Raw genomic sequence first — 11,425 nt, 5'->3', positions numbered from 1 at the left:
TAAGTGTAGATTCACTCATTCTCTATATGTATGTAGTCCATATTGAAATCTCTAAAAAAAGACTTGTATTTAGGAACGGAGGGAGTAGCTAGGTAATGTGTATCTATTGCAATGGAGCTCGTGTACTGTTATTAACATGGCTTGCTCAGCCATAGAAATCGGAAAGCTATGCGCCATTTGGAGTGCCTCTTTAAGAAGGAAGAGTGCTGATCTCTTCTTTGGCGTCGTGTTGGCACGGGATAAATGCGATTTCCCTTTCTTACTTTTGGGTGGCCACTTGCCAGTGTCGTCGATCCCAAATAGTACAAGGTTCACATATTTTGGTATTATCGCAGAGTGGCAAGACTGCAAAGGTCGGCCGCACCTTTTCTCAATAATAGATTTTTTTAGGGTTTTTCTTACTTAATAATAGTTGATACTCCGTATGATATTACCACGTACGTTACGTACTCTTGTGCCATCACGCAACATTACTCCGCAGTTAGGGGCGACGTGTGCACGAGGCGTCATTCACGTCGCATCGTACCCTGTGCACACCTCGCTACGTTAGGTTTCCTGTCACCTTGCCACTGTGATCTCCAGTTGATGATCCGCTCCGTTTTTCTAAGCCAAGTGGCCCCTCACCGAGACCAGAAGCAACCCAAACAAGGGCCGCCGTCGCTCTCGCCCCTGCCGCGGCCGCCGCTCGGAAAACCGGAACCCTTGCCTGACCGGGAAGTCAAGCTCTTGCCCCTGCCGTGGCCGCTGCTGGGAAAACCGGAACCCTCGCCTGACCGGGAAGTCAAGCGGAGAAGGCGGTTTCGAAAAGGTGGCCTGCACCTGCACCTGCTGCTGCCTGCCCGACTTCTCAGGGGGAGGAATCCAGGAGGAAACAACTTCTCAAGGGCCGTGATCCCGTCCTGGTCGCTGTCCAACTTGCTCCTCCCGAGTGCTACTTCTCGTACCCGCACCCTTTAATTAGGAGTTGACACTCGGGGTCAAGTAGCAAAGATCCGCATCATCGCCCCAGCTCAGCACCATGTACCCCATCGATGATCATCGATCTTTCCCCTCCCCTTGGAAAAGTCTTATTAGCGGTATTATATCTCTCTGGTGATAGTCGGCATGTAAAGGAATACAGATATTTCATGTGTATATGAATTAAACACACCAAGATTTCTTATATAGTAGGAGACAGTTCACAGTTCAGTTTTTGCACAACAATTACCGCGTTAGAAATGTGGACCGGGTAACTGTCTTACCTTGGCTTTATTTTTCGATAGTTGTCTTGTCGTGTTAATTTGCTGGTGATTTCCTTCTTTGGTCTCTGGAAACAATATAGTAATGTTTTTCTTCTCCAGTGGAGAAACTTTTAACCAGATTGCCTTAGCACGATGATAACTGTCTTGTTAGTTTGCTGGCGATTCCCTTCTTTGATTTCTGGAAATATTTGTTCTTCTCCAGTGCAGAGAAACCGATGAGCAAAACAAGATGATGAAGTAGTCAGTATAGATGATAATTCTATTCTACATATAGCTATCCCTATTCATTTTCATGCAGTTACTTATTCCTGTTTCTACTATACCCACAAGTTTGGAGGAAATTAGCGATGCAGTAAGCAGTTTCATTAGTGTAACATCAGTTAATTACCTAGCCTGCTGATGCCCACCGTGTGACATCACAACCTCGAGGTCCAGGGCACGAGGGGTTTGAATAATCGGCGCTCTTTTGTTTACGCAAGAAAGATCTCATTCATGGACGTGGTGGATCCAACCGATACCACAGGACGTTGGCAATAAGAAACGGGGTGCCCATCAGCTCCAGTGATTGTTTATCAGCGCGTCTCTCTCGATTAACACAGTTGATGAGGACACACCATGCTGTGGTTGGCCGTTGGGGCAGCCTCAAAGGGTTGCATTTTTTTCTTTTGCGCCAACCAAAGGGTGGCTGGTGCTCTGACAGTCCAATTAGTAGCTTCCAACTAGTTAGTTAATCAGAGAGCTTTCAATTCAAATGTCGTCGTGCTAATCAACTAGTTTCTCGGCACAAGATTTTTCCTCTCTTAGCTTGCACCTTGCCCAGATGGGTAGTTAAGCTATCGATTAGCGCCCGCAGTATTATTATTTCATGTAGTTGGTCGCCTACTCGAAAGCAAAGTTGTATGCTTCATTATTTTCTAAATCCTTCAATTGTGCATACACATTCCACTGTCAGTATGTCCACTACTCTGGTGGTTTGAGTATGTCGTATTTCTATTAACAAAACCTCAAAAGCCGAAAAGGAAAAGAGCCATCAAAACAAGAGGTTGAATGTGGATAAGAACATATAATGGGGCATTTCATGTGCAATTGTCATTAAATACTAACTAACGTGGCAACGCCTCTAGCACCACCCCTACCATTGTTTGGGAACAAACTGCTCCCAAAATGCTAATTAAGTAACCACGAGGAAAAGTCTACCCTTGTCAATGTAAACGGAGTTTTGCAACCTTTCCATTTGACTTCTGAAAGCTGCCAAAAAAAAAGAGCCACTAGCTCAATTTTCTAGCCAACCTTAATGTCTGGTAGTTGGGTGGTGACAACGTGTTATATGGGACAACAAAAGGCCGCCCCCAAAAGTTCTTTCTTGGACACAATATGGTTGATGTGCTCGATACTCTCATTGGGCATTTGGATTTTCCGAGAGGCCGCTGGGATTGAGATGGATATCCAGCATCTTGAGGAGACATGGATAACAGGGTAGATACAAAGCACTATCCTCCATTATTTCATGGGTCCAACATGTTTTGTCAGGTAGTCACAATTTTTCTTTACGGGTACTAGCGTCGAACAATGATTGAGTGCCGTACCGGAGCAAACGCCAATATTCAGCGGTTTCGTTCTTGCCTGTTTTGCCTAGATACAAAGCACTTTGTAGCAGCTAGAAACCCAGAGAGAACATGTATGATGTTCTTAGTGTAGATGGAGGGGTACGCCTACGGTGCATGAATCCGGAATTGAATTTTCGCCGAGAGAGCGAGGAATTAAAGACACGAGAGTGACAAAGAAGCTAAGCTGACTAATGATAGACTTTGAGAGGGTTCAGGTGGGCACTAATCTAGTTAACGCAGAGAGAAACTTCTTCCATGCAATTAAGGGCTGAAAGTGAGATCAAAGGTTGCTCACTGCGCAAAATATCCTAGGATTTTTATCATTGGGATAAGATGCATCGTAGATGAGTACCGGATATTTCCTCGAGCCTTTGGCCATTGATGGACAAGGAGTTGGCTGAATAAAAGCTAATAGTCAACTAAATTTGAGCATCCATAGCTTTGTCTGAATTTATAAGCTACCCTTTGGTACGGCTATCTATTCTGAATTACAGAAGTACAACATCTTAGATCAGTAGTACTAATGTACTATTATGTGTGATTATCCCAATTATTAGAAAGAACCACTGGATCTTGTTTAAGATGCCAGAACAAGCAAGTATTTGCTAAACAAGTTACCTACGGATTAGCATACCGCAAGCATCGTTTTCTGCCAGCATGCTTACACCGCTGCATATTGCTAATGACAACACACAACCGGACTATTAAAGACTTCACCTAGAAGAATGCTGGTATAAAAATAGAATTATTCCCATCAAGGTAATACACAGCTTTTCATAGTCACATACACACACCTGGTTGTCCACATCATTTTGCAATTAGTAAAGAGAAAAACAGACATCACTTATCAGAGCATCCTTTGTCTGGTGCAGCTACTGAATTGATGGAATCATGGGGCTCCATCTTGTGCAAGAAGAGTAGAAAATATTTTCTGTTTGAGTACTATGGTTTTCCTTCCAAAAAACAGGGTTACTTGGAATGATGATCAAGTGCAAGTGCAACTACAGTTTGAAAACAGAAGTGCACCGGTACCGATGAAGTTTTGTAACCATCACTGTTCTGATTGTTCTCCACATGGCACTATCAGGATAGAACAATTATTTACATTTCTGATCGAGACCGAAAACAAATGTAGGCACCCAAACCGATTATATTCCTTGAATGATCATTGATCATCATCCCACCAGGGAAGCTTAAATAATCACTAGTATTTGCAACCATGGGTGCAAGTTCTTCCAAGACCATTGTAGTAATTATGTTCATCTAAACAAAGGGAAGAAGAGAGAAAAGAATCCATTTCTCTCGACCAAAGTGCAAAAAATCCTCACAAAAACATGAAAAAGATCACAAGAGCAGCTCTGACTAACTAATTAAGCCAGAAAGGAGGCGCACATTTCACCAACTAAATCCATCCTCGGCGCCCCCAGCGGCTGCTGCAGCAAGTCGGGAGCCATCATCCCCTGGAACACGTCCTCCTCCAAGAAGCTCAGGAAGCCCCCGGGGTTGAGATCCATCCACAGCTCGCTGAAGTCGAGGTCGCCGCCGCCGTGGCCGAACCCTCCTTCCTCCACCTTCACCACCTCGCACTTGATCTTCTTCCTCCTCCTGTTCTCCTGCTGCGCCACGAAATCGTCCGCCAGCGCCGGCGCAGGCGCCAGCCTCTTCTTCTGCGGCTGCGGCTTCTCCTCTACAGGCGATAGCGGCGTCGTCGCCACGCCCACCGTCACTGCCGCGCTGTCGTCCGCCGTGGCGTCGGCCGGCTGGTGGCGGTGCCTCCCGGTGAGACGCTGCACGAGGTCCCGGAAGTTGTCCACGTCGGTCTTGATGATCTCCGGCGCGATGATGTGGATGATCCTTATCGCCGGCCGCGTCGTGGCGGCCCTGGGAACCACCGCGTGGCGCGAGGAGCCCCTGCGCTGCTGCTGCACCGGCGGCGTCGACGGGCTCATGCCGCCGCCGCTGCTGCTGCTGTGGTCGTACGCGTGCTCCCCCATTAGAGATGTAGAGGCCGGGGTGTAGAGCTCGGAGGTGTAGAGATGGAGAGCCTTTTGTTTCTCTCTCGTGAGACTAGAGCTTCAGTTTTCTCGAGAGTTGGAGAGCTATGGATGGATGAGGAGGAGATGAGAAGGGCGAGGAGGAGGCGTGGAGGTATATATGGCGGGAGCGAGGAAGGAGGAAGGGGCTGGCTTGCTGCAAAGGTTGCCGATGGTGATGGCGATGGTGAGGAGGAAGGGGAAACCAATCTCCAAAAGCTGGCTTGAAATTTGAAGGATGTGATGTCACGGGCGGGAGGGGAGAATGTGTAGTTTAAAGAGGGTGTCGGCCTAGCCTTGTACTGGCTTGTACCGCGCCATCTGCCGATCCATCGCCGTGTGGATTTTTCTTGGTTGTTGTGGGCTATTGTATTGCCTTGCAACTTTGCGACGTACGCATGCATGCTACTAGTTCATTTTTTTTTTCTCGCCGATTTTTTTCTGCAAGTAAAAACAAAAGCCTAGGCGGCTATGACCCACTATGTTTCTAACCCTAGGCGGCTATGACAAATTCTCCCCTTCAAACTTCACCGACAAGCTTGTGGATTCGCATCCCCTCCATCTGCCACTCCGGCGCCCGGGGGGAAGAATCCATGTTCCTTCTCTCTGGTTTGTAGTTCAGACTAGGGTTTTTAGGTCCTCCCAGGTGTGGCGCTTGGGCGGATGACAGTGCTTTTTTTTAAAGGCCCGATATATTAATCAACTTAAAATGTTTGTACGATCACTCATTATAGCATATGCCACGCAGGGCGGAACATTGTAAAAAAGAAAACCGTCCGACCTATTATCGAAATAAAATAAACTTAGCAATCTCAGGAGCTGCCGTATTTGCCCGCCGTTTGGTCTTCAAGATCTTGAGATTTCTTATGAGCTTCATAATGCCAAGCGCTTCTCTCTTCAGGTCAATAAATGGGGGCATGTCTACAATTTATTTGCAAGATAGGAAACCACAAAGGAGCTATGAGATTCTAAAATAATGGGCTTATTGAGGCTGATATACCGATATAAATACCGGAAAGGCGCACATGATACTCCGCTTCACCAACACAAGTGCACGACCCAATAAAATCCCAAGAGTTTGTCTTCTGAGCTCCGATCCTCCTGGATGTAGTCGACAGAGCTCCAACGTAAATTTCTGCCGTCTTCTAGGGACAAGATTTGGTGTCACGTGCTTCAGATGTATACATGGGTCCAACGACGATGACTGCGGTTTCAGGGCATTGGTCCTCAGGTGCTTCAAATGTATACATTGCACGAAGACTTCCCGACTGTCATCGATATGGTCAAAGCGGCTCGTTCTGGTGGTAGTGGCGGTCGTTCCGTGGTCTCGGAGTCTTGATGTAATTTTTATCACGTCTGAGATGTTTTTGGACTTCCGGTGAACTTTTGTAGATATGATCTTGTCGAAGAGAAAGATGATCCACTATGTTTGTCTTGCTTGACTATGTGGTGGTTAGCGCGCGCACACATACATACATCTTTTTTGGAAATAAAGCTGACTCCGCGGGCAGTTGGTAAGTAAACACGGGAGGCACTAAAAGGAGAACGAAAGAGTGTGCAGGTTGGTTGACCCATGGCCATGGGTGGACGACGCACACAGGGAGTAGATAGATAGATAGATAGATATCGCTGTATATATATTATCAGACGCCGTGCTCCCAGCTCTGTACACACCGAAACATCATTTTGGGCATGGCATCAGCAAATGTTACTGCAATCCGTTGTCACGGCGTCCGTCCGTCCAGCTTGCTTTCTCGAGGCCCATGCGAAAACGACGTACGGGCCGCGAGGATTTCCCACGGGAGGTAGCACGCGATCGATCGATCCATCATGGACCGCGGTGCTCGTGTCAGTCGGGTTTCGCCGTCGGCGTCTCATCACTACCCCCACAGCGATCGCATACGGAACGTACGCGCGCTCGCGGAAGGGTCGCCGCCCGGACCTGGCACTGGCAGGACGGCCTCCGCGCAAGCGCGCACGCGCCGCGACTCTTCTCGAACTTGAGGTGAGCGTGCGAGCGAGCGAGCCTTCTTTTTATTTTGCCGCTGCTGTTGCGGGCGGCCCGGGGGCGACGGCGACGGCTGCAAATGGCGCGGCCGGGCCGGGTGCCGGCCGGCTCGCGTCACGCACCTGTACGGCTGTTCCACCACCACCACCAGCCCGGCCGCGCGTGGCCGGTGACGTGACGGGGCCGGCGGCCCGACCGCCGAGAGCGTGAGACGGCTGGCCGGCCGGCCGGCCGGCTCGATGATGCCACTCCAGCGTCTGTTATTATTATTACCTCTGCTTGGTCACGTAATTAATTGGGAACAGAAACAGTGCGGTGGCGGGCACTGTGCGTGCCTGCGTGGTGACCAGTCCGGCAGTCCGGCCGTGGCCCCGACCGTTTCCTTTCCAGGTCGTGTCGCCACGAGTTGAAACCAAACGTGTGGAATCGTCCGCTTCGGCGTCGTTGCCTCGACAGTCGCTCTCGCTCGTCCCCCTCCCGCTTTAATCAGCCACTAGCTACTCGGGAGGCCTGGCTATTTGTATACAGGGAGGGAAGCCGGCTGGATGGATCGGATCATGATCATGCATGGCATGATCGATGGATGGATCGATCATCCAGGGACGGGACGACGACCTGCTGCGAACGTTCTCATCTCCCGCATTTAAATTCTGGGGAGTCGATCTATATGGAGTTCGTATCCACGACGTTTCCGCTTGAGCAAGTTGGGTTTCTTCTAGTGACACGAGAGTCAACATCCGGAAAGGGAAAGGGTGTGTGGATTCGGATATTATAAGTCCACTGGCTCACCGGGTGTAAGAGCTTATCTAATTTCTATTTTTTTTTGGTGTATAGGTGTTAGTCGTGTGATCTGTTCTAACGCTGGCCTCTCAAGGTACCAAACTATACTGTTTTTTTTAGGGATCCCACACTTTATCAACTTAAAGCAATAATGAACAGGATACAAAGAGGGTTGTGAGGGGATAGAAGGCACAAATGGCGACCCCGAGAAAGCGAGACAACAAATTTTACAAGATTATGCGCCTCCTCGTTCGAAGCATGATTTTCGAAAATAAAATCACAGCTAAAAAACTTACTCTTGTCCTATTTATTTCTATCACAACTGTGATTTTTTATATGGGGGCCTCCCAACCCCTTTTTGATGTCGTCCACAGACAATTATCAAATGATCCACAGAGAGGTCAGCAGAAAGTGCCAAGGCTTCACGGCAAGCTATGGCTTCTAAAACTGTTGGATTAGAAAACACCTGGCAAAACAGTCGCTCATGACCCGAGATACTGACCATGCGCGTCTCTGCATACTGCGGCAGCATTACCAACACTCCCATCATGGGACAAACCACCATCTACATTGATTTTAACATGGCTGGAAAGAGGTGATTTCCAAGATTTTTGCACGGTGATCACATGTGGGCTTCTCGCGCAGTGCCGGAAACTTTTGATGAAGTGGTGAGCCGACATTGGACTTTGAAAGATTGACTCGTGTATAGCTTTTCTGCGCGCCGTCAATCCTGTCCAAAGTGTGATGGCCATCTTCACGAAATCCGCCTGCGATAATGCATCCATCATATTAAAGAGTCAGTGTTTCGCATTGGGTTCATGAGACTCAACAATACGATCAGTTAACTCTTCACCACCTAGTGCCCACACACACATTGAAGCCGCACAGTCAATCAATGAGTGCCTCCATGATCAGTAGCTCTGCACAACTGGCAAGAATCTGTGTCACACATATTTCTATGGTGTCTCACGTCCTTTGATGGCAAAGAATGTCTTGCCAATCTCCAAAGAAAAGTTCTAATCTTGTCTGGGACTTTAGTGTTCCATAGGGATGTCCAACATCTTTCTTCCGCCATGCCATTGGAAGAAGGCCCACTCTGACCTAACAGATCATTCCTGGTGTTTCTTAAGTTGACCAACATGCGGTATGCTGACCTGACAGAAAATTCTCCTTTCTTTTCAAATTGCCATGCCCAGAAATCTGTCATCGGCATTGTACATAGGGGTATATTATTTATAGCTTGAACATCATAGGGAAGGAAAAACTGTTGCAACTTATCATCTCTCCAAGCTGCCGAGGTACTGTCAATTAACACGCCGACAACTGTGGGAGGATCGCTGGCCGGACACAATATTGGCCTCATTATCGAGTCCCTTGGCATCCAATTATCATCCCAAACTCGGGTATTTGCGTAGTCCCCAATACGCCTTATGATGCCCTGCGAGAGAGCATCCCTCCCCTCCAATATAGACCTCCACGCCTGAGACGGATGTGAACTCAGCTCAGCACCGAGAATATCATAATAGATAGCCTTAAGCAGACGTGCACAGAGATAATCAGGAACCATAAGAAGGCGCCATGATTGCCGAGCTAATAAATCTAAGTTGAATGTGACGCCCCCGATTCAATCGTACACTAATCATACACGCAAACGTGTACGATCAAGATCAGGGCCTCACGGAAAGATATCACAATACAACTCTAAACACAAATAAAAGGATACAAGCTTAATATTACAAGCCAGGGGCCTCGAGGGCTCGAATACATAAGCTCGAACAAACGAGTCAGCGGAAATAACAATATCTGAGTACAGACATAAAGTTAAACAAAGTGCCATAAGATGGCTAGCACAAACATGGATACAGATCGAAGAGGCGCAAGCCTCTTGCCTGGGGTCCTCCTAAACTACTCCTGGTCGTCAGCGGCCTGCACGTAGTAGTAGGCACCCTCAGTGTAGTGGTAGTCGTAGTCGGTGAAGTCTGGCTCCTAGGCTCCGCCATCTGATCGCAGCAATCGGGTCTGAAAAGGGAAAGGGGGGGAGCAAAGCAACCGTGAGTACTCATCCAAATTACTCGCAAAACTTACATCAGATCTAAACTACATATGCATTGGTATCAACAAAGGGGGGTAGTTTCTGTGGACTAAACTGCAGAATGCCAGAATAAGAGGGGTAGAAACTAGTCCTATCGAAGACTACGCTTCTTGCGGCCTCCATCTTGAAGTAGTAGAAGAGAGTAGCAAGTATAGTATCAAGTATCATCGAATAGCATAATCCTACCCGGCGATCCTCCCCTCGTCGCCCTATGGGAAAGCGATCGCCGGGTTGTCTCTGGAACTTATCTGGGTGTGTTTTAATAAGTATCTGGTTCTAGTTGTCAAAGGTCGAAATACAACTCCAAGCGTCCTGTTACCGTGGACACGACTATTTGAATAGTTCAACTTCCCTACAGGGTTGCACCACATTGCCCAACACGCTTGATTACTCTGGCCGGACACACCTTCCCGGGTCTTACCCGGCCTCGAAAGATCAACACGTCGCAACCCTACCTAGGCTCAACAGAGAGGCCAGCACACCATTCTAAGTCCTAAGCATGCAGGGGTCTTGGGCCCATCGCCCTTTGCACTCCTGCACGTTGCGAATGCGGCCGGTGAGTAGACCTAGCCCCCTTATAGGCGTTCCAGTCCAACCCGGCGCGTGATACGTCTCCAACGTATCTATAATTTTTAATTGTTCCATGCTATTATATTATCTGTTTTGGATGTTTTATATGCATTAATATACTATTTTATATTATTTTTGGGACTAACTTATTAACCTAGAGCCCAGTGCTAGTTTTTGTTTTTTCCTTGTTTTTTAGTTTTACAGAAAAGGAATATCAAATAGAGTCCAAACGGAATAAAACTTCACGATGATTTTTCTTGGACCAGAAGACACCCACGAAACTTGGAGATGAAGTCAGAAGAGTCCCGAGTGCATCACAATCCCTCATGGCGCGCAATAGGGCGGGCGCCCCCTGGCTTGTGGGCCCCTCGAGAGTCCACCGACTTCCCTCTCAGCTCTATAAATTCACGAATATTCCAATACCAACAGAAGCGTCCACAAAAATACTTTTCTGCCGCCGCAATCTTATGTTCCCGTGAGATCCCATCTTGGGGCCTTTTCCGGCATCCTGTCGGAGGGGGATTCAATCATGGAGGGCATCTACATCAACTCTATTGCCCTTCCGATGAAGCGTGAGTAGTTTACCACAGACCTACGGGTCCATACCTAGTAGCTAGATGGCTTCTTCTCTCTCTTTGATTCTCAATACCATGTTTTCCTCAACGTTCTTGGAGATCTATCCGATGTAATCTTCTTTTGCGGTGTGTTTGTCGAGATCCGATGTATTGTAGATTTATGATCAACTTATCTATGAATATTATTTGAATCTTCTCTGAATTATTATATGCATGATTTGATATCTTTGTATTTCTCTTCGAATTATCGGTTTGGTTTGGCCAACTAGATTGATTTTTCTTGCAATGGGAGAGGTGCATAGTTTTGGGTTCAATCTTGTGTGATTTCACCCAGTGACAAAGTAGGGGTAGCGAGACACGTATTGCATTGTTGCCATCAAGGGTAAAAAGATGGGGTTTTCATCATATTGCTTGAGTTTATCCCTCTACATCATGTCATCTTACTTAAGGCGTTACTCTGTTCTTATGAACTTAATACTCTAGATGCAGGCAGGAGTAGATCGATGTGTGGAGTAATAA

The 11,425-nt window shown here is 47.5% G+C and overlaps 1 protein-coding gene across 1 annotated transcript; it reads right to left on the bottom strand.

Moving 5' to 3' along the window:
* Positions 1-3,982: 3,982 nt before the first annotated feature.
* Positions 3,983-4,984, bottom strand: LOC123159586 (uncharacterized). The gene has a single exon (XM_044577406.1). It carries the CDS (start codon positions 4,840-4,842, stop codon positions 4,219-4,221), a length of 624 nt encoding a protein of 207 aa, XP_044433341.1. The 5' UTR covers positions 4,843-4,984; the 3' UTR covers positions 3,983-4,218.
* Between the last annotated feature and the right edge of the window lie 6,441 nt (positions 4,985-11,425).

The sequence above is a fragment of the Triticum aestivum genome, chromosome 7B (genome assembly GCF_018294505.1).
Source record: "Triticum aestivum cultivar Chinese Spring chromosome 7B, IWGSC CS RefSeq v2.1, whole genome shotgun sequence".
Taxonomy (NCBI): Eukaryota; Viridiplantae; Streptophyta; class Magnoliopsida; order Poales; family Poaceae; genus Triticum; species Triticum aestivum.
This window is presented reverse-complemented; position numbering and strand designations above follow the sequence as displayed.

Bases quoted from the DNA above. Each gene is read 5' to 3' on its own strand.
- LOC123159586 (XM_044577406.1), bottom strand. From the start codon at position 4,842: ATGGGGGAGCACGCGTACGACCACAGCAGCAGCAGCGGCGGCGGCATG.